Here is a 27369-nt window from a genome sequence, read left to right on the forward strand (position 1 = left end):
AGTAGTGGGCCCTGCACCCCAGCCTGAGGACCAGGTGTCTGGGGGGACCTGGGCTCCCAGTCTTCCTGAGACCAGAGTAGCTGGGGCATCACAGATCTCACTGTGAAGCCGGGGTCCCTCTGAGCAGGCCCCCTAGAGGAGTGTTTGTGGACCACTTGCAGGCGTGTCTCTGGAGGGACGCACAGCCAGATGATTGGAGGATGGGGCAGGGAAAGGAGGGTCTGTCCCTGGGAGCTGTGTCTTTGCTCACCCTACTAGTAAGCCTGCAGCAGCTTCCAGTTTTCTGGGCCTGCCTCTTCATGACGCTTCCTTTGCTTCAGTCAACTCTGGGTAGCATGAAGGGTGGCAGGAAGGGAGGCAGCCTTGCTCCCTCTTCCCCCGCGAGCATCTTTTTCATCTCCCTGCCCGTCTGCTGCCATCCTTCTGTCGGCCTGTGTCTTGGAGCAGTTCCCATGCCATTTGCTTGAGTCGAATCCTGAGTGGGGGGAGGGGCGGGTCAGGCTGAGCCCACTGATTGTCTGTGCTGCAGCTGCTCCTTGCAAACTGTTGTCTAGACCATGCCTGTGCGTAGGCGTGTAGGCAGCGTCTACACAGATGTTACGCGCCTCCATGGTGCTCTCCAGGGACCTGGGAAAGAAAGAGGAGGCTTACTGCTCCCGGGAAGACAGGGAACAGGATCAGAAGGGTGGTGATATCAACTTACTACTGGAAGCAGTGGGCAGTGCAGGACACGCCCAGGGCCACTGACCCTGGCAATGACTGTCACCAACTGGAGGGAAGGTATCCGTTCACTCATGGAGTATCTGCTGGGCCTGGCAGTGGGCTGCAATGGTTTTATATATATGTTTATACATTTGTTTTTCCTTGTGAAATTTTTAGTTGTGGAATTTTTCTGGTGGAGGGGGGCAGACATTAAGCATATAAACACAAATAAATACATAGTTACAAAATCTGGAAAGTATTATGGAGGAAAATTACAGACCACCATGAGTGAGACTAACTGGGACCCACTGGTCATGAGGCTATCAAGGAAGACTTCTCTGAGGAAGTGATACTTAGATTGAGAAGGATGCGTAGGAGTTAGCCAAGCAAAGAGCAGGAACACAGTGCCAGATACATTACTGCCCAGCTTTTAAAGATATTTCTAGAAGCAGTTTTACCCTTCTCTGCTTTTATGTGAATGACATTGAATCTGCTTCCAGCATGAGCCTCTTTGGCAGAAGGCCCAGCCAAGCCTAACTGTGGCTTCTGCTTCATCTGGGGACTGTTGGGGCTCAGTGAGTTACACAATCCTAGTTATTCTCAAAATTAAGTCATGGCTGTGCTCCCCAGTGGCACAGCTCTGAAAACAAATTGGGATGATGGGAGGTGAGCCTGGTAGATTAGACCTGCAGTGCATTGGATCATCCCTCCTACTTTCTGGTTCACCACATATAGTCAGTCTCCTAGGGTTTAGAATAAGGGCCAAAACAGGCCGGGCGCAGTGCTCATGCCTGTAATCCCAACACTTTGGGAGGCCGAGGCGGGCGTATCACCTGAGGTCGGGAGTTCGAGACCAGCCTGACCAACATGGAGGAACCCCATCTCTACTAAAAATACAAAATTAGCTGGGTGTGGTGGCACATGCCTGTAATCCCAGCTACTTGGGAGGCTGAGCAGGAGAATCACTTGAACCTGGGAGGCGGAGGTTGCAGTGAGCCAAGATCACGCCATTGCACTCCAGCCTGGGCAACAGGAGCGAGACTCCATCTCAAAAAAAAAAAAAGAATAAGGGCCAAAACAATAGCATGTGAGGATTTCACCTTACTGGTGAAGACACACCTGTTCTCAGAGTAGGAGATGGCTTCCAGGAGTATCAGCAAAAACAAACTAAAGGAAAAGACAGAAATATTTAACTACATAAAAAATCAACCTTATTTTTAATTTTAATTAAAAAAATTTAAATGTTATATTAATTTTATTGAGATGGGTCTCGCAACATTGCCCAGGCTGGTCTCGAACTCCCGGGCTCAAGCAATCCTCCCGCCTCAGCCTTCCAAAGTGCTGGGATTACAGGCGTGAGCCACCGCACCCAGCCCTTAACCATTTCTTAACCATTTCTTTTTATTTTTTTAATTAAAAAAAAAAAGATGAAAAAGCTGTATGTCAGTTACATCCTTACATAGAAAGAGTTTCTAAAAATCAGCAACACTAATACACACATAGCAGTAAAAAACAGAAGAAGAATATAAAGGAAATTAATAAAAGAAATAATAGACACAGCCAGTAAGCATATGAAACAAATTCAACCTCAGAAATAATGAAAGAATTGTGGATTTTAAAATGCTATGCTTTTTGTTGCCCACCAAATTAGCCATTTATAAGAATAAGGAAATAACTCAGTCCTGGTGCAAGTTCTGGAACTCACTGGACTGTAAATTGGCACGGCCATCCTGGAAGCAGCCTGGCAGCATCTGTCAAATACCTTAAAAACATGTCCCCCTTGTATTAGCCTAATGGGGATTTTTTAAAAATGTGCCCCACTTGACTCTGCAATTCTGCTTCTTGGAATTTATCCAGAGGGAGACAGATAAGTATGACAAGATGTATACTTGTTTTTTTGTTTTTTCTTTTTTTTTTGAGACGGAGTCTTGCTCTGTCACCCAGGCTGGAGGGCAGTGGCGCGATCTCGGCTCACTGCAAGCTCCGCCTCCCGGGTTCACACTATTCTCCTGCCTCAGCCTCCCGAGTAGCTGGGACTACAGGCGCCCACCACCACACCCGGCTAATTTTTTGTATTTTTAGTAGAGACCGGGTTTCACCGTGTTAACCAGGATGGTCTCGATCTCCTGACCTCGTGATCTGCCCTCCTTGGCCTCCCAAAGTGCTGGGATTACAGGTGTGAGCCACCGCACCTGGCTGACAAGACGTATACTTGTATGTGCGTGACCATTAATTCTTTTTTTTTTTTTTTTGAGACGGAGTCTTGCTCTGTCACCCAGGCTGGAGTGCAGTGGTGTGATCTGGGCTCACTGCAAGCTCCGCCTCCCAGGTTCACACCATTCTCCTGCCTCAGCCTTCCGAGTAGCTGGGACTACAGGGGCCCGCCACCATGCTCAGCTAATTTTTTTTTTGTATTTTTAGTAGAGACGGGGTTTCACAGTGTTAGCCAGGATGGTCTCAATCTCCTGACCTCGTGATCCGCCCGCTTCGGCCTCCCAAAGTGCTGGGATTACAGGCGTGAGCCACTGCGTCCGGCTAATTCTTTTTAAATGGAAAGAACCTAGATGTCCATAAATAGGGAATGGTCAGAGAAATCACTGTATATTTGTACCAAGGAGCCTGTGTAGCTATCTCAAGTGATGTTGCAAAAGAATATTGTGATGCAGGGATGTTAATGGGTTTTTGTTTTGTTTTTTACAGCTTTATTGAGATGTATTTCACATACTATAAAATTTATCCTTAATGGTTTTTGTTTGTTTTGAGATGGAGTCTTGCTGTGTCCCCTAGGCTGGAGTACAATGGCGCCATCTCAGCTCATGCAACCTCCGTCTCCCCAGTTCAAGCGATTTTCCTGCCTCAGCCTCCCGAGACAGGCGCCCACCACCATGCCCAGCTAATTTTTTTTTTGAGACAGAGTCTTATTCTGTTGCCCAGGCTGAAGTGCAGTGTCATGATCTCAGCTCACTGCAGACTCCGCGTCCTGGGTTCAAGCGATTCTCGTGCCTCAGCCACCAAGTAGCTGGGATTACAGGTGTGCACCACCAGGACCAGCTAATTTCTGTATTTTTAGTAGAGACAGGGTTTCACCATGTTGGCCAGGCTGGCCTGGAACTCCTGACTTCAGGTGATCCACCCACCTTGGCCTCCCTAAGTGCTGGGATTAAAAGCATGGGGTCAATGCGCCAGGCCTCCCTTAATGTATTTTAGGTGGGAAAAAAGGAAACATAAAATAGTATCACAGCGTGGTCCACATGTTTGTAATAATAAAACTTTATATAAGCATACACACAGTCACACACAGAAAAAACATGCTTGAATGTTAACAGCAGTTATATCTGGGAGGTAAAGTCATGGGTACCTTATTTTCTTATTTTTGCATATGTGTATTTTCTAATGTTTCTGCAGAGAACATCAGTTACTTTTATATGAAGAAAAATACAGGAACAGGCTGGAGTTCTGTGTTTTTGAGTCCATTATGGAAGGGTAAAGGCTACACACCTAAGGTGGGTGTCAGGCCTCTATCCTGGGCCACCTCTCACCACTCCCTGCCTCGCGTTGGATGCTTCAGCAACACAAACTACCTGGAGTTGGTGGCTTGCGTGCCATTTCTTACCTGGGCGTGTTTGCTCACTGAGGCCCTCCTACCATGAAGGTCCTTGCCCTTTGCCCACTCCTGTATCCTTAGGGAAGTTTTCCCGGAGCCCCGCGCCCACACTGGGCATCCTGTGACCCTGACCTTCCCCATGTGGAACTCGTCTGTACACATCTGTTTCCTTGTCCCCCCCAGACCCTGCTTTGCCGAGGTGTTTGACTTTGGAGAGCTGGAAGAGACAACTCCTCTTTTGTGTTTTTATCTGTTATTTTTTAATCTGTGTCCAGAGGTGTCTTTTAGCCTCTGGCCCCAATGTCCGCCTTTCATTTTTACGCAGGAGGATCTCAGGATTATCAGGCAAATCAGAGTGCTCAGTGATCTTCAGTAGTGTTCTTTAACTGACTCTTAATTACACAATGAATTTTCTTTTTCTGAAAAGTAAGAGTTTATGAGGGAAGAGAAAGTAAACCCTGCCATTGACAACTTTGGGGGGCTCTTTCACCTGAGAGGACCAGAGAGTCAAGGAAAGATGGGGAGAGGGGTTCTCAGGGCTGCAGTCATCAAACTCCGTGGGCATAAGAAGCCCCCAGGCCTCATGTAACAAGCATCCCATTCCTGGGGCCCACTGTCCAGATACGGGCCAGGAATGGGCACCTCGGGTCATTAGGCTGTAGGTATTTGGAGGGCAGGTCTCACTTTGGGAATAATTGCTCACCTCAGGGCTGGGGTTCAGCTGGATGGGGCTGGCTCTCCTCTCTGTCTCTGTGGTAGTCTCTTGGGGCTCTGTTTGCCATTAGCATCTGCACAAAGCCCAGTTTTCTCCTCTCTGAATTTAACTGGCCACTTGGTGGTGGTGTGTTGGCTCCCCGCCTCTGTACCCTATATATGCTGCCTTAAAGGATGTCCACCTTTAGCATCTAATTAACCCCAAGTAAAGGAGCTGTGGTTCTTTGTCACTTGGAGCCTTGGATGCTCCTCTGGGAGCAGGAGGAGGTGGAGGCTGCAGCGGAACAGCAGCAGTGGCAGCTGTGTGACGCATCCCAAGTCAAAGACCTGCAGGCTGGGTTAGCATAAGGAAACTCGCTGACTTACTCAGTGAGAAGGGGTCTTTCTGTCTTGTCTAGAGCTGAGAATGAAGCGGAGAGCATCAGACAGAGGAGCTGGGGAAACGTCGGCCAGGGCCAAGGCTCTAGGAAGTGGGATTTCTGGAAATAATGCAAAGAGAGCTGGACCATTCATCCTTGGTAAGCCTCTGACCTTTGGGAAAAATGGGTGGGCTGGGAGGCAGGGGCAGGGCACACTGGCTCGCATGATCTGACCCTACAGACATCAGAGTGAGGTGGCCCACCCACAGTAGTGCGTGGTCCTGCCCTGCCCCAGGCCTGGGCACTACTTGAAACGGAGTATGTTTATATCAGTGGAAGACCCAAGCCTTGGGTCACTCTGTACCAGGGGCTGTCAGTGTTTAAGCCATACCAGCCTTAGATCAGCCTTAGCCAATAGCTAGGCTCCCACTCTCCCCACAGAGAATCCTATGTGTGCCCATAGAATGGTGATGTGCCCACAGGAAGCACACCCATTAGAAGTCATTAGCTGCATTAGAACCCAAGCTCTGGCCAGGTGCAATAGCTCACTTCTGTAATCCCAGCACTTTGCGAGGCTGAGGTGAGAGGATCACTTGTGGCCAAGAGTTCAAGACTTCGCAAGCTTGGGCAACATAGTGAAATCCCGTCTCTACTAGAAATATATAAAAATTAATTAGGCGTGGTGTCACATGCCTGTAATCCTAGCTACTTGGGAGGCTGAGACAGGAGGATTACTTGAGCCCAGGAGTTTGAGGTTACAGTGAGCCGTGATCACGCCACTGCATTCCAGCCTAGGCAATGGTGCGAGACTCTGTCTCTAAAAAAATAAAATAAAATGAAATAAAATAAAATGAAAACCCAAGATCTATCATCCAAGGCACTGCTTTATGCCATTCTTGGATGACATAATTTCACAAAGCATTTTGTATAGCCCCCCAGATTTATTTAAATTGGCACAGAAATCCTGGCACAGGTGTTAGCAGTTGGCCAGAGAAGCAGCAGAGCGTTTCTGCATGATGCATAAGGACCAGCAGTCCAAATTGCTTATAGTCAGGGTTGCGGCCAGAGACCGGGCATGAGTTTTACTTTGGGACAGCATTTTGGACTTACAGGCACAGGGTAGTTCCAGCTCCAGTCATTCAGTACATAGTTAATGGTGTGTACCTACTACATGCCAGGCCTGTGCTGTTTGCCAGGCATGCAGCAGTGAATAAGACAGACAAGTTCCTGCCCTCACAGAGAAACAGAGTAAACAACTCACCAGTCATCACTGGTGGTGCAAGTGCCTTGAAGGAAGTTCCACGATAACGTGAGATGAGAAGGGCCCGTAGGTAGGGCAGGCAAGAAAGGCCTGTCTATGAGGAAGCACCATGTGAGCTGACACCTGAGGAGAAGCAGCAACTGTGGGAAAAGCTGGGGAAGAACATTGCAGACAGAAGAAACAGCACTGCAGAGGCCCAGCAGCAGGAAAGGGCTTACCATGTTGGGAACTAGGAGCCCAACATTAGAAGCTGGAGTATGGCATGGGACAGGGAATGGAACATCCTCAGTTAGAAAGGTGGGCGGGAACTGAATCATGCAAGGCCTTGGGGGCCAGACAAGGGAGTTTGGGTGGTATGTTCAGAGCAGTGGGTCTATGAACATTGCACTGGTAAAAAGGAAAACAAAGAGCAGTGGAGCTTCGTTAAGAGTTTTTCACGCAGCAGAGGCACTGTGACATCAGATTTCCACTCTCAAAGCTTGGGCAAGGCGCTGTCACGGGACAGTGAGCACTGTGCATCTCCAGAAGTACAGAAAGTCCCCAAAGCTGGCACTTGAACAGGGGCCAGAGGGCTGTATCAGAATCACCAGGGAACCTGTTGCAGCTCTAGTTTCCTGGATCCTCACCCTGAAGTTGCTCTTCAGAGGATCCAGTATCTCTTGGGTTTTGTTGACTTTTTTGAGGCAGGGCTTTGTTCTGTTGCCCTGGCTGGAGTGCAGTGGCACAAACACAGTTCACTGCAGCCTCAACCTCCTGGGCTCAAACGATCCTCCCACCTCAGCCTTCCAAGTAGCTGGGTCTACAGGTGTGCTCCACCATGCTCAGCCAATATTTTATTTTTTGTAGAGAAGAAGTCTCACTCTATGTTGCCCAGGCTGGTCTCAAACTCCTGGGCTCAAGCAGTCCTCCCACCTCAGCCTCCCAAAGTGTTGGGATTACAGGTGTGAGCCACCACACCCAGCCTGGATCTCTTGTTTTTAATAGATGCTCCCTAGAGATTCCAGCGTGCACCCAGGGTTGAAAACCTGTCTTTGGGAAATGTGTCTGCAAAAGCGGGATGTGCTCCAGGCAGAGCACACATACCCCTCTATTTTTGGAGGGGAGATCTTGAAAACTCTCCACCAGGAGACCTTGGAGGGTCAGTCCAGTGCACGTGAGCTATGGTGCCCTCCTGAATAGAAGGTCTAGTAAAAGACCATGTGGTGACCTGGCGTCGTGACAGCCAGGGCTTCTGAAAAGTAGACCAGCAGCTCTCTGTGCCGTAGGTCCCCGTCTGGGCAACTCACCGGTGCCAAGCATAGTGCAGTGTTTGGCGAGGAAAGATGGCACAGATGACTTCTATCAGCTGAAGGTAAGTGAGACATGGGGGTGAGGGTGCCTCAGGAACAGGGCCTGTCATGCCAACCCACTCCTCCCTCCTCCACCTTCACACCTGCGTCATTGTGAACAAGGGTAGCACCATTTCTTCCCGAGAAGCAATCAAGTTCACAGTCTCCCTCAGAACAACTTCTGATTTAAAGAGTTTTGTCTGTGCACAAATTACATCGCCATCATATTAAGAAAAACGATTTCACTTGGTGTGTTTGTGTGTGCATTGTGCACAAATGTCATGTGGTAGAAAGCCCCCTGCTTCCCCCGTTCTGGTTGTTCTGCTGTGTAAAGTGAGGTGTTCTGGTTTTGGTTTTATTTTTATGCTTTCCTAAAGATCCTGACCCTGGAGGAGAGGGGAGACCAAGGCATAGAGAGCCAGGAAGAGCGGCAGGGCAAGATGCTGCTGCACACCGAGTACTCGCTGCTGTCTCTCCTGCACACGCAGGACGGCGTGGTGCACCACCACGGCCTCTTCCAGGTGAGCGGCCTGCCCCCTCACCCTTCACGCCCACCTCTGGCTGGCTATGGGGGCTGCCACTTGCTGGGGCCACAGCCATACGAGGAGCTCACGTGACCCTTGGGTGTCCCTGCCATGCTAGGTACATCAGGACTTCCAGGGTGGGTGGGATGGGCTGGGCTGGAAGTCAGGCTGGGCCACACTAGCTGTGCTCCTGTGGGGATGGTTATAGCCTAGCCAGGAATGCACACAGTTTGCATCTTAACAGCAGCCAGGCTTTCTTTGAAGAGCCACTTTTCTGAGAAAAGAGGAAAGCAAGAAGTCACTTAAAGACACCTGGGCCCAGGCTGGGCACGGTGGCTCAAAACTGTAATCCCGGCACCTTGGGAGGCCGAGGTGGGCGGATCACAAGGTCAGGAGATCGAGACCATCCTGGCCAACAAGGTGAAACCCCGTCTCCACTAAAAATACAAAAATTAGCTGGGTGTGGCGGCGCACACCTGTAGTCCCAGCTACTCAGGAGGCTGAGGCAGGAGAATCTCTTGAGCCCAGGAGGTGGAGGTTGCAGCGAACCAAGATTGTGCCACTGAACTCCAGCCTGGGCGACAGAGCAAGACTCCGTCTCAAAAGGGCCCCCTTGTCCTTTTTTTTTTTTATTTTTATTTTTTTGAGACATTTGCTGGACAAACTGAAATGCCTGAGCAGGCGGAAGAACAGGTGGTCAGGTCCCTTAGGAAAGGTATTGATTAACAGTGTGTACCTGACAAGAACCATTCTGGGGGCAGCACTGAAGTTGTGTCTCCAGAAATGAAGAGTTGGGTTCAGAATGACCGGGAGGCCTCCTTCACAGGCCTGGGAACAGCCCCATTCCTCAGCTGAGCATCCGCTGAGCCCTCAGCCGTTTGCTGGCCAGGACCAGGTGTTGCTAAGACAGACCTGCTGTTTGAGAGGCAGCACAGTGCCAGAGAGAGCAGTCACATTTTGATGCTGACAGTCCTGGATTCAGCTAGTATGACCTTGGGCAAGTCACTTAAGGTCTCTAGGCCTCAGATTCCCCATCTATAAAATGGGGATAGTGATAACAGTACCTATCTCCAGTGGTGGTTGGGACGATGAATGAGATTGTGTCAAGCACTGAGCTGCTCCTGGAACACTGTCATCATCATTGCTGTTCAGGCAATAAAAACTCCTTGTCAGCTTGAGTTCCTGAAATGAAACAAATGGAAAGCACTCTTCACCCCCATGTATACACCCCACCAAGGTCTTTGTTCTTAGATTTGCAATTAGAGGTGACTCAGAGTATTTTTAGGCAACTCCAAAAATTAGAGTATCCCCATAAACATGAAATCAAATTGAGGGTGATTGTGGTTTCTTGGTATTTTGTCTCTGATATCTTCAGAAGCTTGGCCTTAGTTCATGTCATTTTGGATGAGAGAACCTGGGTGATCAGAAGTGTTTCTAGTGTACTGTTTGTGTGCCAGACACTGTGCTAGGAAAAGCAAATATGAGGTGTGGTCCTGCTCTTAAGAAGAAATGTGGAGGCCGGGCGAGGTGGCTTATGCCTGTAATCCCAGCACTTTGGGAGGCTGAGGCGGGCGGATCATGAGGTCAGGAGATTGAGACCATCCTGGCTAACACGGTGAAACCCCATCTCTACTAAAAGTACAAAAAATTAGCCGGGCATGGTGGCGGGCGCCTGTAGTCCCAGCTACTTGGGAGGCTGAGGCAGGAGAATGGCGTGAACCTGGGAGGCGGAGCTTGCAGTGAGCCGAGAGCACACCACTGCACTCCAGCCTGGGCAACAGAGTGAGACTCTGTCTCACAAAAAAAAAAAAAAAAAAGAAAAAGAAGAAGAAATGTGGATATTCAGTCCTTCAGGAGTTCCCCAGAGGGGACAGTCAGTCTACCCCGCATGACACCAAGGACTTCCTCAAGCTGGTCAGATGAAGTCCCCCTGTTTCTTGTCTTACTCGAAATACTTTTCAGCAAGGAAAATGGGTCTAGAGTTTGCTACCATTGTGTCCATCTCGCAGCCACAACATTGGTGGCAGTACCCACAACATTGGTGGCAGTATCCACTTACTGAGCCCTGGCAGTGCATGACCTAAGCACAGGACATGGATTGTCTTATTTACTTCTCTTGGGCTGTGGGGGAAGGATTACTAGCTCTCTTTTACCAGTGAGGAACTAGAGACCTGGAGAGGGTAAGCAAACTGCCCCAGGTCCCACAGCTAAGACAAGGTGGCTGGGTCCTGAACCCAGCAGTCTGAGGTCAGAGTCACTCTTAGCCACCATGTGACTGTCGGGAGTACTGCGTCCTGACAGTCCTCTTTTCTGAGAAAAGAGGAAAGCAGGAAGGCACTTGAGGAAAACATGTGTCCTGGATACACAGAACCTGTGTGGCCTCTGGAGCCTGCCAAGATTGATCTCCTTCTAACTTCCACCATCTTAGACATCAGAAGGGGGTTCTGTTGGTGATTACTGGAATCTGGGTGCCATGGAGGGAGGATTCCCATTTTTGCTGCTTGAGCACTGAGCTGAGAGGGCCCTTGGGCTCTAAATACCCAGACCTGATCTGAATCCTTTGCATTATGATCAAAGCATTAAGCCTTCACCTGAGATGTTTTAGCTTCAGCCTCTTGCTGGTCCTGGCATTTGGCACACAAGAGGCTGCACAGTGCTGAGCCGCCCCATGGTCTAGGCTGCCTAGGCCTCAGTCTTCTATGGCCCGCACATGCAGGCTAATTCCAGGCTCCCTCATTGGTTTGAGTGTCCAACTCCAGAGGAGAGTCCCAGGCCCTGGCCTTGGCCCTGCCAAGTTCACAGCCAAGCCCTGCGCTGCCCCGTTGCCTCCCAGGACCGCACCTGTGAAATCGTTGAGGACACAGAATCCAGCCGGATGGTTAAGAAGATGAAGAAGCGCATCTGCCTCGTCCTGGACTGCCTCTGTGCTCATGACTTCAGCGACAAGACCGCTGACCTCATCAACCTGCAGCACTACGTCATCAAGGAGAAGAGGCTCAGTGAGAGAGAGACTGTGGTCATCTTCTACGACGTGGTCCGCGTGGTGGAGGCCCTGCACCAGGTGAGGCCACACCCTGCTGCTGCGCCTTCTGGCCACAGAAAGCCACCTTTCTTGCTGCCGCTGAGCAGAAGGCAGCTCTGTCCTGTGCACCCAGGTATGCTTTGCAGCTGGGAGTGTCCAAAAGAAGAGTGACTGAATGGCAGGTGCACAGGGTGAGGCACAGTGCCACCCTGCAGGCCACCTTCCTGTTGAGGGCTGACCCGCAGCCCAGCTGTGGTAATTACCACAGCCAACTGTGTTAATTCCCCATCAGTTAAGAGGCCTGGTGTCCACCCCCATGTAGTGATGACAGTGAGATACCCACCCAAGCACGTCTAAGCTTTTTGTAGGATTAGAGGTGTCAGGCACGCTGGGACAAAGGATAGGAGAGCCTGAGCCTCTTCCCGGTGCACCGCTTCTGTGGGCCAAGCCTGTGGTACTTAGTCACAAAGCCAGGACAGCTCCTCCCCGACCCCCAGATCCATCCTGTCCATGGATTGTCTAATGGAGGGGAAAAAATGAGTGACTTTCCCCACCAGCCACTGCCCTGAGGGAAGAAAGAGCTAAAGAAGCTGCCACAGATGGGGAGACACTGACTAGGTGCACATTCATTCCCCATCCAGACGCGTAAGTCATGCTAACTTGGAACTGTCCTGATCTGCCTGTGCTTGGAGCCTAAAGAGACACATCATAGAATTTTTCCCGCCTTCTCGAACACCTGGAGAGCCCCCATCTTACAGGGTGGGCCCTGACCCCACCTCTCACATTGACAATATAAACCATACGCCTGTTGTTTTACAGAAAAATATCGTGCACAGAGACCTGAAGCTGGGGAACATGGTGCTCAACAAGAGGTAAGATCCCTGTCTCTACATCCATATAGTTACCCCGGGGCTGGGGCGGGCTACACATTGCAACTCTCCAGTGCCCTGAAGTGTCCTCATGAGGATTCCGACTCAAAACAACCCACTTCCTCCAGGAATCCCAGGGCTCAGGGGATGGAATGAACATGGGAATTGGGGGCTTGCTGAGACTGGGAGTTTTGAGCCACAGAAAGGGAGCTCTGGGAAGACCTTTAGGTCTCCTCCCTGGTCCATTTATTTGTCATGCCTGGCTCCTAGTGGGTACTCAGAAAATTACCATAAGAATGGACTAAATGGTCAGGCGCAGTGGCTCCCGCCTGTAATCCCAGCACTTTGGGAGGCTGAGGCGGGAGGATCACTTGAGCCCAGGAGTTTGAGACCAGCCTGGGCAACATAGTGAAGACCCCATCTCTGCAAAAATATATATATTTTTTGAATGGACAAATGGGGTGAAGGAACGAGCAAAATGAGGCCTTGCCATAGGTCAATTTCCTCAGGAAACAGACTCTGAGGTTTACGTGCAGAAGGTTTACTGTGAAGTGCTCTCAGGGTGAGGGGGTGGAATTAGGCAGAGGGAGAAGCTGAACCGCAGTAAAGTCCCAGCAGGGCCTCAGCCTGAAAAACTCGAGAGTGGGATGGCCTGCAGATGGCCCGCACATGGCCTTTGTGCCCCCACAGCAATCAGTCACTGAATGTCTGCTGTCCTTAGGGAGGGGCATTCCCTTAGGCAAGGCAGCTTCTTTTGGCTAAGAGGGCCTCCTGGAGAGGGATGCAGCTGTGAGTGGTTACCTGTAAAATGCCACCAGCTCTCTCAGCAGCAGGGAGAGCATGCCTTAGACTTGGAGGGGATCTGGCGGCCCACCCTTGTCAGGGTGAACCAGCAGCAGAGGGACATCAAGCGCGTCCCTGGTTTCAGGTTGTCATCCCGCCTCGACAGAGGGTCCTGGGCCTCTTTGGAGTGATCTGGGACAGTGCTACCACTGTCTCACCGTGTTGGAGGGACCACCAACCATGTAGGAACCCAGGACCAGCAGGAAGTGGGCCCACTCTGTGGGCTACCATGATCCTTGAAATGCAGGGCTGAGAAGGGCACATCTCCCCCACTCCGCCCCCACCCATTATTTCTGAGCCTCCCTCCCTCACCTCTCAACTCAGCGTTGAGCAGGTTGGAGAGCTTACAAAGGCAGCCTGAATCTCACAGCAGCAGTGTGGTGGTGGGTGATTCATTCCATGATGTGGCCAGCCCAGCCCAGGAAGGGCCTGAGGCCCACTGTCCTCTAAAGAGGCCAAAGCCACCGTGGTCAGAGGACAAGAAGCTGCCTGGAGGTTGGCCTCCGGGGAGGGGGCATTGCCTTGTGCCCCATCTCAACTGATGGGGAATTACTGCTGGGGGCTCCAGATCCCATAGCTCCAGCCTGAGAGGCCATCGGGACGATGCTGTGCACCTCAGCGGCTAAGCATTCTCCGTCCTTCGACTAGCACACCTGGTGCTGGGGCTGCAGACAGAAACTCTCAGTGGTCCCTTTGGAGCCCACCATCTGATGGGGTACTGACCAGAAGATGGTATCGTGTGGAGGACTGGCGTGCAGCGGGCAAGGGACATGTGGAGGGACAGTGGCTGCCACCTGAGTCGATTTGTGAAGGATGAGTTGGGATTTGCCAGGCTGAGAAAGTGAAGGGACGAGAACCTTGCCCTGCTATGCTCTGCAGGGGGAAGGGAGGGAAACAGGAAATTCCAGAGCTGCTTGAACCCTGGGCTGGCTGAGTGAGTGAGTTGAGGAGGACGGAAGCAACACTGACATGGGGGTCAGACCTGGCTCACTTCCCAGTGCCACCTCTTCGTTATCTTGGAGACCACGAGAGTGTGGTCATTTGGTTACTCATTGATTGAATTCATATGTTGAGGTACCAAGCACTTCTCGAAGCTTCCATTTCCTCATCTGTGAAAGTGAAGGTCATCCTGGCTTCCTGGGAAGATTGGCCTGAGATGCAAATAAGTGGGTGTGAGGCTACCTAATATGATGGGGTTTGGCGCATCACAAGCACACCCCAGTGCTAATCTAGCCAGGACTGCAGAGCCTGTGGCTGAGAGACAGGAGAACAGGACCCATGGGCTGACATCTCTGGAGATGAGGCCTGCTGCGTGTTGAGCGGCCAACGAGGACACCCCTGGTGAGGGCCCAGCTGTCCCCCAGCCATAGCTCTGCATCATGAGAGGAGGTGGTGGGGAGCCCTGAGCAAACCAGCCCTGGGCTGTGGAGAGCCAGTTGTCATAAAATTGGGAAATTAGGTCCTGCCCCTTCCCCTGGCCCTCTCTGGGGGCCTTGGGCCAGTCCCATCCTGCTGTGGACTACAGGCTTACTGTTCACAAAAAGAGAGCATATTTTTTGGGCACCTAAATCCATCTGGCCGCAGAGCCCATGTGCCCTCCAGCTGGACTAGAGAGCTCCCAGGCCTTCCACAGCAGCCATTCATTGGCTGTAAATGAACATCCCAGGGTTGTCATGGGAACTTGCCGTGCTCATGCCTGCTAACCACACCAGCACTCCTGGCCCTTTGTGTCACTGGGGGATTTGCTTCCAACTCTCACTTCTCCAGGCCCCCTTGGTCCTGGGAGTGTAGTCAAGGGGTCGCACCTCCCTGCATACGCCGGCGTGGCTGTAGCAGCTCTGCTGTGAGTGTGAGTGCTTGCTCCTCAGGGTGCAGAATGCCGATGCCTCACTCATACCCAGTGTCCTGGTTGTACTTCCTGAATCTGACAAATCCCCCTTTTTGTGTCTTGGGGCAGACAGAGGTTCTGGCTGCCTTTCACTTGAGTCATGGGCACTCTAGAGTGGCAGGGTAGTGTGGTGCAGAGAGACTCACTGCTCCGTGTGTGTCCTCTGGCACACCCTCCGCTCTGGGGCCCCACTCTCACCTCGTTCAGTTGACCTGAAGGAGCTCCAGCCCACTCCAGCCCCTTCCCACCCATCATGCCAGGCTATAACTCCACTGGAGCAGCAGGCGGACCAGCTGGAGGCCGTCTCAGCAGAGCAGAGAGCTCCCAAGGAGCAGACAGGGGGAGGTGTTGGCAAGGCAGCTGCAACAACAAGTTCACCCCGCTTTGGATTTTAAAAGGATCGAAATTCGAAATCCTCTTCTGGGGTTATGTGAGGTGCTGTGGGGTCTTTCTGCTTCCTCCTTTCTTTTTGGTAGGCAAGCAACATACCAGGTTCCTAGAAAAGGAGAAAAACACTGTGGCAGCCCAGAGGGCCATAGCTAAAGCATGACTCACTCAGAACCGATCCTACTGACACACGTCCCCTCCCTCCGTCCCACTCTGCCCTTGCCCCCTCCTGTCAGGACCAGACTAGGGGGTCTGGGACTCCCAGGGAGCCATGCACCTCCCCCTTGGGTGGTGGTGGAAGGGCAGGGAAGTGTTGCCAAACCCCAGGAGGACTTGGAGCTGCCCGTGCCGCTTCCTGTGGAGAGACTCCAGTGCGCCTGCCGCTCAGCCCTGCAGAGCCTCAGCTGTGCCTGCCCGTGCCCCCCACCAGCAGTGTTGAGTTGAAAGCTCAGCCACGCTGGCATGTGCTCTCCAGGGCCTGTTGTCACACCATGGCACCTCTCCCCTACCGCCTCCAAGACAGAGTCTTTCCTACCAGGTGTGCCAATCGTCGGGGATAAGAGGACAACACCAGCTTCTACTATTTGCCAGGCATTGGGCTAAGTGCCCTCCATGAGATTATCTTATCTTGCTGAATCCTAACCCAGTTCTGGAGTTTGGTGCTAGGATTTCACTGTTGTACACATGAGGAAATTGAGGTTTAGCAAGAGATTCACACAGCAAGGAAGTGGCAGAGCCAGGACTAGGAACCTGACTCCCAAACCCACCGTAATCTCCTGAGCTGTCCTCCTCCCAGCCTCAGAGACCCACAGGATGCATTTGCAGCTTCTGCGGCCATCTCTGACCAGGGGAGAAAACCCACAGTGCCTCTGCTCTGTGGGAACCTTCTGGACAAGAGGCCTGAGCAGCCCCATATTCAGGGCAGCGGCACTGGAGCTTCAGAGCTAGAGCAGCCCACTCCTTGACGTGCAAGTGACCCCTCGCAGTGACCCTTCACCTGTGCGCTCAGGCTCTAGCTGCCCGCGGGCCACCAGTCAGATTCCTATGGCAGCTGACAGAGCAGACCTATGTAGGCACTGGAGTCAGCGTTTCCATGGGGAATCCAGAGGACAGGCTGGCCTTTGTTTTGCATCAAGCCCTTTGCCAGCAGAATTCCCCAAGGTCACCAAGGGTCTCAGAGCCTCCTGGACACAGCTCCTGGGGAAATCCACCAGCAGCCACACATGCCCTGTGCCTCTGAGAGTTGATTGTAGGGAGAGGCAGCCCAAGGCCCCCATGGAGCTCACCTTCCTGCTGTCCTCCCAGCTTCTCCCCCTAGCTTCTCCACCCAGCCATCCGACACAGGAGCAGGGCAGTTGGGTAGAGAGACACCCTTCCTCACTGCCTGCCCCAGTAGGCCAGGAAACCTTTCCCAGGCCTCTTAGACAGGGCCTGCCCACCCTCCCAGCCCCCGGTGTGGTGTAAGGTGTAAGGGTCCTCTCAGGGCACTTCCTTTTGTCCACATGTGAGTTTTCTCCAAAGGATCAGAGCCCAAAGCTGCCCTGCCGCACGCCTTTCAGAGGGAGGGTCTGTGATGTTCTAGCCAGGGCAGAGTCACAAGTACGAGGTAAGGGATGAGTCAGCTTTGATGGAACAGAAGGAAAAGTCATTTGGGGCCTGGGGCCCTGCCCAGGGACACATCTCAGCATGAGGCAGCTGTCAGTTGTGTGCGCAGCTCTGGGGCCCTGCAGACCTGGGCTTGGATCCTGCTCTTCTGCTCACCAGCTGCGTGACCTTGGCCAAGTCCTTTCACTTCCCTGTGCCTTTGTTGTATCATCTGAAACAGGACAGTGAGAAAATCCCCCTCATTGGCCACTGTCAGTTTCTTCCTCTGCAGTGGTTGTGGGGCCAAGTGAGAACTGACATATTCCATGGTGTGGAGGTGGCTCGGGGCCAGCTCTTGGGTCACCTTCCAAGGTGGAGTCACTCACCTCTGCTGGACTTCCTTTTCCTCATGTGTGAATGAGGAAATTGAACTAAATCTCAGGTCACTCCCAGTCTAGAATATTACATGAGGCTGTTTGAGAAATCTCTGAAAGTTGTTCTAAGCCCTAAGCTGTACCCCGAGATTCAGCCAGGGCAGCAGGTCCGGGGATGGCCTGTGCAACACTCAGGTACCTGGGAGAGAAGCCGATCCCTGCTGGAACAGCTCGGCTGGTGGCCAGAAAAGTCTGGGGCCTGATTCCTCTGCTCTGCTCCCTGGAGAGGGGATCGGGGCAGCTGCTTCACCCTCTGATGAGAAGCCCACCTCCTATTGTTCAGGATTGGGGGTTGGCCCGGCGAGGTATGCCCTGCCCGCGTGTCTTGTGCCTGTTGCTATAGACACTGAGGTTTGTTCACTCTCTCTCTCCCACTCCTAGGACACATCGGATAACCATCACCAACTTCTGCCTCGGGAAGCATCTGGTGAGCGAGGGGGACCTGCTGAAGGACCAGAGAGGGAGCCCTGCCTACATCAGTCCCGACGTGCTCAGCGGTATGTGTGTGTGCCAGACAGTGGGCCTCTAAGCTCAATACAGCCAGGTTCTGTGACAATCCACTCAGCAAATTTGTGGGCAGGCCCTGGGCAAGGTGCTGGGGCTTCACTGGGGGCCCAGACCAGTACTGTCCCCTCCCATACAAAATGTTTGGTCTGTTGGAGGTGGAAGACATAATGATAACATGAATGCATGTTTAATTCCTCTGAGATTAGTGCTAGGGAGGAACGGGATTGCTGTGAGAGTGGATGAAGGGTGCTTGGAGGACTTTCCCCACGAGGTGACAGTTGAGCTATGATCTTAAGGGGAACTAGGAATCCCCTGGGTGTGTGTGACTGGGCTGAGGCTGAGGGTCCCAGAGGCAGCACAGCACGTTGGAGCAATTGCAAGCTGCTCAGAAAGTGAGCCTGGTTCAAGGGGAAGCCAGAGAGGTGCGCAGGGCCCAGATCAGGCAAGGCCTGACATAGGCCTCTTTAAGAGATGTCATCCTTTACTTCAAGTGCAAGTGGAAGCCATTGAACAGTTCTTAACTGAGTGTGCAGCTGTGAGTTTGTGTTTCAGAGCCCTCTCTCCTTGTCTGTGTTCATTCATTTTGTTACTGTTTGCTGAGGGCCACCCAGGCCCAAAGCTCTGTTCTAGACACTTTGGAGACAACAGGGAACAAAGTAGACAAACGTTGCTGCCTTCATGGAGCTGACTTTCTAGTGGGGATGAGACAGATAATACACAAAACAAATAAATAACTCACAGGCCGGGTGCGGTGGCTCATGCCTGTAATCCCAACACTTTGGGAGGCTGTGGCAGGCCTCCCAAAGGTCAGGAGTTCGAGACCAGCCTGGCCAATATGGTGAAACCCTGTCTCTACTAAAAATACAGAAATTAGCCGGACGTGGTGGTGGTTGCCTGTAATCCAAGCTACTCAGGAGGCTGAAGCAGGAGAATCGCTTGAACCCGGGAGGTGGAGGTTGCAGTGAGCCAAGATTGTGCCACTGCACTCCAGCCTGAGCAACAGAGCGAGACTCCACCTCAAAAAAAAAAAAAAGAAAAAAAAAACCTCATAAAGTTACTGCCCACAGATCTGATTTCCAAGTTCCAGACACTGTGCTGAGCGTGACTCACATTATCTGTTTAAACCACACAGCTACCCTGTGAGGCCAGTATCTATCTTAAGTCCTTTTTTCACACATGAGGAAATTGAGGCTCAGAGAGATGACATCTCTTGTCCAAAGTCATAGCTAATAAATAGTAAACTGGAAAATGGAGGCACAGCCCCAGGGCTGCCTCCCACTAAAGCTCATTCTCCCAACTCTTTCACTGGCGACTCTGTTGCTTCCTCTTTCCCCCTGTCCTTGGCCCAAATCCTTTAGGGAACCGGGGCTTACACCAGCTCCTATCCCTCCAACATGGAGAACCTGGGGTTGTCTCCAAGATCCTTCATCCCCACCCCACACATGAGTGCCCCCTTTCCGTGCAGTGGCCGAGCCAGCCTCGTCCCAGGTCTTCACACACGTCGTGGTGAGCAGGCTGCTGTAATACAAGCACTTACAACTCCCTTGGAGGCTCCCCCAGCTGCCGCTTCTGCTGGAGAGCCAGGCCTGTCCCCAGGGCTGCCCGTGTGCAAAGACAGTAGCACCATTCCTCAGACCTGGGGGTTTTGGTTAGAGTCACTACAGCCTCTGCTAGAGGGACCTGGGTGCCAGGGGTATACCCTAACCCTTGGGGCACCACCCCCATGGCCCGGCACAGTCTGGCACCCTCCACAGTAATCCCCAAAGCATCCCCATAGGAGATAGAGCCAGGCTCCTCCTTCCACCCAGCCCCTGTGAGTGGGGCTGTGCCTGTTTGCAGGGCTCAGGCTGCGGGCTGGCCCTGGTTGGGACTCCGCTCTTGCAGCACCAGCCTAGAGTGGCCTTCATTTGCAGTCTGAGGTTCTGTGGCCCTCCCTGCTGTTGCCAGCAGCCTATCCTTCTGGCTCTTCCAGACTCGTGCCAGTCTTGGAGGATGAAACAAAGGAATCTGACTGAATCAGAGAGAATCCTCAACTGGGAGACCAGAGACCTGGGTTCCCATTCTGGCCTTGCTGTTGAACCAGCTGTGTGATCATGGCCTCCAATCTCCTTCTGACTTCAGCCTCCTCCCTCCTGGGTTAGAAGCTGAAGTACCAGCCCTACCATGTGGGTTTTGGACCCAGGTCTGCCCTTTCATTTATTCTCCATGTGCCCAGCATGGGCATGGGGCATGGAGCTGTGAAAAGGCAGGCCTGGTCTGGCCCTCATGGAGGTGATAGTCTGGCTAATAACTGTGTGAATTTGGGGAAGTTACAGACCTCTCTGAGCCTCCGTTTTCTCATCTATAAATTAGGGATGGCAGTAGTAGTACCTGAGGGATTAAATAATGCCCTTAACCAGCCAGGCGCGGTGGCTCACACCAGTAATCCCAACATTTTGGGAGGCCGAGGTGGGTGGATCACGAGGTCAGGAGATCGAGACCATCCTGGTTAACACAGTGAAACCCTGTTTCTACTAAAAATACAAAAAATTAGCCGGGCATGGTGGCGGGCGCCTGTAGTCCCAGCTACTCGGGAGGCTGAGGCAGGAGAATGGCGTGAACCTGGGAGGCGGAGCTTGCAGTGAGCCAAGATCTCGCCACTGCACTCCAGCCTGGGCAACAGAGCGAGACTCTGTCTCAGGAAAAAAAATATATATATATGTATATGTATATATATATACACATATATATATACACACATATATACGCACATATATATACACACATATATACGCACATATATATACACACATATATACACATATATGTACACATATATACACATATATGTACACATATATACACACATATATACACATATATATACACACATATATATACACATATATATACATATACATATATACACATATATACATACATATATATATATATATATATATATATACACACACATGTAATGCCCTTAACCTAGTGTCTGGCATGATCGTTGCTGAAAGGGAAGCTTGCGGGTACAGTGTCCCCTCAGAAGCCAAAGCCCAGGGAAGGTCGCCTGCCCAGGTCAGGCTCCCAGCGAGTTTGTCTGGGGAGGGGCCATTCATACCTCCAGGTCAGGGCAGAGGCTTGGGCTGAGGGAACCCTACACAGGTCCTGAAAGCAGATCTTCCTGCCTAAGCCAGCAGGACAGCTCAACAGGAAGCATCTTCCAGACACGGGAGGAGAGGGAGCACCTTTTTTGGAGCCATACAGAGCTAAGAATGGTGGTACAAGTAATAGATTCTGTACTGGCAACCCCACTTGGTGGAGCAAGTTCTAGGAAAAGGGGGCTGTCCTCGAGTCAGCCATGGGGTCAGCCACACAGTCACCGCAGCTGCTCTTTGGCACCGGGCGCTGGAAAGAGCCGAGGATGACACAGCCTGGAAAGAGCTTGGGAGAAGTTCATCTTCCACAGAACTACCTGCTATACCAGCCAGGGCAGGTGCTTATTCCCCACAACAGCCCTCTGTGGTAGGTGGCAGTGCCATCCTAAAGGTGCCGTGGTACCTTCTGAAGACGCAGGCTGAGGCCTGTAATGGCACTGCCATGCACACATGGCACACCCTCTCCCGGTTAAACTGCTTACCCTTCACTGGGCCCTGGTCGCCCAGGGAGATGACGCTAGGGTGCCTGGCAGCATCTCTTCCACGCCCATGGAGAACGGAGTTGTGTTCTGGGGTCCAGGCTGCCACAGCCTGCTGGTGTGCTGTAGGGTGCATCGCAGGGAGTGGGCAGGGCCAAGGGCTTTCAAATGCTCCAGAAGTCTTCATATTTCGCATTTGGGGGAGTGGGTCAGACAATGGCTGGCACATGGGAAGTGCTATATTGCTGGTGGGTGGGTGGACAGGTTGCCCTGAAAGCAGGCAAGCAGCAGGGCCTGACAGTCAGAAGTGGGTCCACTGAGCAGCCATGTGGCCCTGGACAGAGCAGATCACTGGGCCTCAGTGTCCTCAAGCTGTGGAGCACAGTTAGTGAAATAAAAGTGTTTCTTCCCGTGCTGTCCTAAAGCGGGTGCTCAGTTAGATGTCTGCTCCTTTTCGCTTTACACATGAGGAAACTCTCACAGAGAGGTGAATTAAGTGGCCATCCTTCATTTAGCAAATACTTGGGTCCATGCTGGGCACTGGGGCTCAGCAGTGAACACCACAGGGAGGCACCTGCACCTGAGAACTTCCCTTCTAGAGGGGAGACGGGGAGTCACAAGTAGACAAAGGAGGGGACCTGCAAGTGGTCATTGGGGCTGTGAAGGAGGCAGGCGGGGTGTGGGGACGGTGACAGGCGGAGCGGCCAGCTCATCTGAAGCCAGCTAGTTATCTGCTGTGCCAGCGTTCTTGACCCCCTGCTTATGAGCTGCTGTGCTGGGTGCTGGGGCTGCAGACCCAGGCCTGGCTCCCAGGCGCTCGCCATCTGGCCGGGCGGGGCAGGTGCTGTGAGCAGGTGCTGAGTGAGCCCTCTCCTTGGGGCAGGAGAGGCGCATCCTGAGGAACAGGGGAGCGGGGAGCACGGGCAGGAGCTCAGAGGACTCTGGGGGGACCGGAAGTGAGGGTGGCAAGTGGAGGGTCCCGGGTGGGATTCCAGGCTGGTGAGCCGCGGTGGTGTTGTGGCGTGAAGACTGAGTGTGGTGTGTGTGCCCGTAGGCCGGCCGTACCGTGGCAAGCCCAGTGACATGTGGGCCCTGGGCGTGGTGCTCTTCACCATGCTGTATGGCCAGTTCCCCTTCTACGACAGCATCCCACAGGAGCTCTTCCGCAAGATCAAGGCTGCCGAGTATACCATCCCTGAGTGAGTCCTGCCTCCCGGGGGGTCGGGGGGCAGCCAGCCTGATGGGCTCAAGGCAGGGAAACGGCACAGTGAGCCTGGGCATCCTGGCCACAGACCCAGCACCACTCACTGAGCCCTCCTCCCCAACTCCCTGCTTCAGGGATGGACGGGTTTCTGAGAACACCGTGTGTCTCATCCGGAAGCTGCTTGTCCTTGACCCCCAGCAGCGCCTGGCCGCCGCCGACGTCCTGGAGGCCCTCAGTGCCATCATTGCATCATGGTAAGTGGACAGGTACTTGACCAGGCACAAGGCTGCGTCCTCAGGGCCTCTGCCCATCCTACCCAGAAAAGCAGCCAGTAGTCAGCGTGCTTCTCTGCCAGTTAGAGTCAGACTTCCAGATTCTCTGCATGGGCAAGATTGGGAGGGCATAGGCAGAACTGAAGGTTGAGCAACTATAGGCTGCTGTAGTTACCCAGGCCCTGCCAGCGGGGGATGGGCATTGCCTCACTGAGTTCTCACCACCACCTGTAAGGGAGAAATTGTCCCCCTTTATGGGATAAGAAAACTGAGGCTCAGAGAAGCAGTCTCTCATGGCAGGAACACAACCCAGGTGTGTCTGACTCCAGTTAAGTCTGGGATCAATGGACCTGGTCTCTCTGGGGCCAGCCTGACCTGTCTGCCTCCCTGCAGGCAGTCCCTGTCATCTCTGAGTGGGCCTTTGCAAGTGGTTCCTGACATCGATGACCAAATGAGCAATGCGGATAGCTCCCAGGAGGTGAGTTGGGGAGGGCAGATGGGCCATTACCCAGCCCCGAGGGACGGGCTTCTGGGGGCAGGCAGGGCAAGGGCAGAGGTGGCAGCTCCCCGCAGGCCACAGGGTTTCCTTGGTCTTCTTCCCCAGCCTTGGGGTAGGAAAGGGAGACTTCAGTCAGCCTGAGCTGCCTGGGGCCTGCCTTGGGCTTGGTGTAGCTGGAGATCTTTGGCCAGAGAGACCTGTGAGACAGCCGAGCTGGAGCCAGTGCCCAAGTGGCCCAGGCCAGCCCTCTCAGCTTCCTCCTGCTGCCCAAGTCACATTTCTCTGCCTCTCTGACTCAGAGTTCTCTCTCACCCTTCCTGCTTTTCATTTTTCAGATGATTCATTTCTCCCTATTTCTTTCCTCCCCATTCCCTGCAGTGGAGAAAGTGTTGGGCCTAGGGTGGGGGCAGAGACTTGGGCACCAGGCAGCAGAGGGCAGGTGATCTTAGGGTGCCCCCTGGAGGGCAGGGCTTGGCCGAGCAACAGCATTGCTGGGCCCTGGATATTGGAAGGACCTTCCCTCCCTGGCCCACCTTGGAGCTCCACAGTGAGCAGTGTGCAGGTAGGACCAGGAGGGGCCATGCCTGGGAGAGCCTCCCAGAGCCTCCTGGCCCCCAAGGAAAGAGAGTTCCAATCCCTACCCACCTCCAGCTTCCACCCTTTAGCTGTTTGGCTAAAATCATCATCACTAGCCCGCAGTGAGTGCCTACCCCGAGGGCACCTCATTCAGCCCTCACTGCGGGCCTGCGTGGCCTGTGTTCTTAGCCCCATGTTACAGAAGAGGAAACAGGGTTAGAGAGGACTTTCCCAAAGCCACACAGCTTAGAAGTAGTGGAGCTAAGCCTTGAAACCAAGTCTGATCCCGAAGCCCTGCTGTCTCCTGTGGTGACTGGCACGGGGACACCACTTCAGCTTCTGTTACCATCTGCCTAGACCATCCCAGGGAGCTCAGCATGGGGCCCTGTGTATGTGGCCCCCCGACGTGCTGAGCCCCCAGCCCAGGGCTTGCTGGTACCTCTTAACATGCATTAGCCGCCTCAGGGCTCAGAGAACCTTTGCGAGGGGCCAGACAGCTGAGGCTTCTGAGGTAAAGTGACTTCTCACACAGCCGGTGAGTTAGGAAGCCTGAGTCTGCGTCAGTCCCGGGTCGGCAGGGCGGCCTGCAAGGCGAGTTCAGGTTGGCTGGAGGGGGTCAGGGACCCACCCTCAGCGCCACTCCCACCCCCTGCCTTGAGGCCTGAGGGTGTGGTGCCTGGAAGGGTTGACTGCAGGTGCCAGGCTGCCAGCACTCTTGCCTGCCCTCCTGTCTGCTGCGCTGCCTTCATCTGGGTTTATCTTTGTCTCCTTCCCACCCTCCCCGCCTCAAAGGCGAAGGTGACAGAGGAGTGCTCCCAGTATGAGTTTGAGAACTACATGCGTCAGCAGCTGCTGCTGGCCGAGGAGAAAAGCTCCATCCACGACGCCCGGAGCTGGGTGCCGAAGCGGCAGTTCGGCAGCGCACCGCCGGTGCGACGGCTGGGCCACGACGCGCAGCCCATGACTTCCTTGGACACGGCCATCCTGGCGCAGCGCTACCTGCGGAAATAACAGCCTCAGCCGGGGCCACCAGCACTGCTGCCACTTCTTCCAGCCCCAGCCAAAGGCGTGGCTGTCAGGGCTGGGCCCTGTAGTGCTGGACTCTCCCGGGCCGCAACAGGGACAGGGCAGGGACAGGGACAAGGACAGCCCAGGTCACACACGTGGGGTCAGCAGAGGTACCACAAAGCTACCTTTTGGGATGATTGCTCGATTGTTTGGTTTTTAAATCTGAGAAGCCTAGATAACTAATCTGCTTTTAATCATGATGTTTTAATCTACCTCTGTCTCCTTAACCGTGCTGTCTCTGGACTGAGCAAGAGGGAGGAGGGAGCCTGCTCACCCCACTCCAGGGCCTTCCCCAGCGGCCACCAACTGACCTGGGGCGCTGCTCCCCACAGTCCAAATAAGCTGAAAGTGCAGCTCGCTGCAGGCCCCAGAGCGAGCGTCCCCTCCTCCCTGCTCTCCCAGGCCCCTGCCACAGCCTCTTTCCGCCCCTCTCCTTCTGACCCAGGCCCCTCAGTCCAAGCTTTGGAAAACCTTCACCTCATCTTAAACCGAACTCAAATATATTTATTTTTTTACCATACCAACTTCTCTCCCATCTCTAGGTAGCTCAGCCCATGGCCACTCCCTGCCCCCAGCCTGGCTGGACTGTAAGGAGTCCACAGCCCACACGTGGGCTCCCTCCTCACCCCCAGGCAGGGAAGCCCCTCCCGCCAGTCCCTGTCCCCTTTCAGCCCACCAGTCCCTCTCTGCTGCCGGTGATGGGAGGCCTTTCTAGACCTGGCTCTTTCTCTCCCGTCTCAGTGGCTTCTCTGAGGTGCTGTACACGCGCGTTAACCTGTTCCCTTCTCTATCCTTCCCCGTGGTACCGAGCTCACGTGGACTCCCGATGCGAAGGGGCCCATGGGTTGGGCTGCAGGCCTGGCCGTGAGCGGGGGCTGCCTGCACGCTCCCCTAGCCTACTCTTGTGTTTAGGGGATGGTGGGAACATATCCCAGTGCCCTTGCCTCATAATAGATGTGGTGACTCTCCCGGTAGACCCTAGCAAGGGTCCTCCATGGTGGTGGGGGACTCAGGAGAATTGTAGGGATTGGGGGACCCTGCCTGCCTGGCTTGAGAACAGCCCTGCTGCCCTTTTGAGCCGAGATTTTGAAGTGGATGCCCGTCTTGCCAGAAATGCTGTTCTCACCAGGATGCCCCCTCCCCTTGCCCTCACTGGACTTGGCCCTGCCTGATGCCAAGCAAAGACCCTTCCCCAGAGGCCTACCCCCTATATGTCCTCAGAGAGGCTGAGTGTCCCCTCCAGGCAGTCATGGGCCCTGAGGCCCCTCCTGCCTGGCCCTGCTCCCCAGTGGGGAGGTGACTGTGTTTCCTAGAGTGTGAGCCGTTCTCCTCCCCCTAAAAAGCTGACTCACTGTGAGTGACCTTGGGCAAGTTCCCAAACCTCCTTGTGCCTCAGTTTCCCCATCTGGAAAAAATGGGGCCACCTCTTGCCAGCAGTAGCAGGGCTGCCCACGCCCCTTTCTCCCCATGCCCCATCCAGCACTTGGGCGCCTCATGCCTCTGCCTCAGTGGGCCTGTGGGAGCTCACTGGAGCCCAGCACTTACTCCCCCTGAGCAGCGAGCCTGCGTCTGTCTCAGCTGTCCAGCGCTGAGGGCCAGGGTCTTGTGCTGTGGGGCTGGGGGATGCCCTCTTTTCTATATTTATTTCGTAAAAAGTCTCCTGTGGGAGCGGAAATGCAGTCCGGCCTAGGGCTCCCAGCCCTTGACTGTCCTCCTGTGAGGGCCTGAAGCTGGGCCAGGGCCCGTCGCAGCGGAGCCCCCGCTCAGCAGCCCACCGGGTCCCTCCAGGCTGCTGCCTGTGCGTGGTCTTTCTCCTTTTCAAAGCAATAGCCGCCGGGTCTGCAAAGCCCTGTCAGACAGACTGGGCCCTTCCAAGGTCAAGCTATGTGTCTGATTACATTTCTGGTGAAGCCAAGGAGAGGAGGATGGGTCAGCCCTCACTGGGTGTCACACACTGAGAGAAGTCCTATTGTAAAGAAACGGAAAAAGTCACAAAAAAGTTTGTATAAAGACATATTTTTGTACTACATGGGGACTCTTCCTGCATGTCAGCAATAAAACTTCCTGATCTGGAACCACTGTGGCCTGCGTCTCCTGCGTTCTTG

The 27369-nt window shown here is 53.4% G+C and overlaps 1 protein-coding gene across 8 annotated transcripts in view; it reads left to right on the forward strand.

The window, feature by feature from the left end:
- STK40 (serine/threonine kinase 40) overlaps positions 1 to 27339 on the forward strand; it is a 46813-nt gene extending 19474 nt beyond the window's left edge. For 2 of the 8 annotated variants that reach the window (XM_063718819.1, XM_054536606.2), the window contains 11 exons: positions 4108 to 4205; positions 5419 to 5538; positions 7891 to 7991; positions 8346 to 8489; positions 11326 to 11553; positions 12334 to 12386; positions 17901 to 18016; positions 22700 to 22844; positions 22984 to 23103; positions 23515 to 23599; positions 24989 to 27339. In XM_063718819.1, the coding sequence (XP_063574889.1) occupies positions 5427 to 5538; positions 7891 to 7991; positions 8346 to 8489; positions 11326 to 11553; positions 12334 to 12386; positions 17901 to 18016; positions 22700 to 22844; positions 22984 to 23103; positions 23515 to 23599; positions 24989 to 25207 (1323 nt within the window). In that variant the 5' untranslated portion in view covers positions 4108 to 4205; positions 5419 to 5426 and the 3' untranslated portion in view covers positions 25208 to 27339. 8 annotated transcript variants of the gene reach the window in all.
- Positions 27340 to 27369: the final 30 nt, after the last annotated feature.

The sequence above is a fragment of the Pongo abelii genome, chromosome 1 (assembly GCF_028885655.2).
Source record: "Pongo abelii isolate AG06213 chromosome 1, NHGRI_mPonAbe1-v2.0_pri, whole genome shotgun sequence".
Lineage (NCBI taxonomy): Eukaryota > Metazoa > Chordata > Mammalia > Primates > Hominidae > Pongo > Pongo abelii.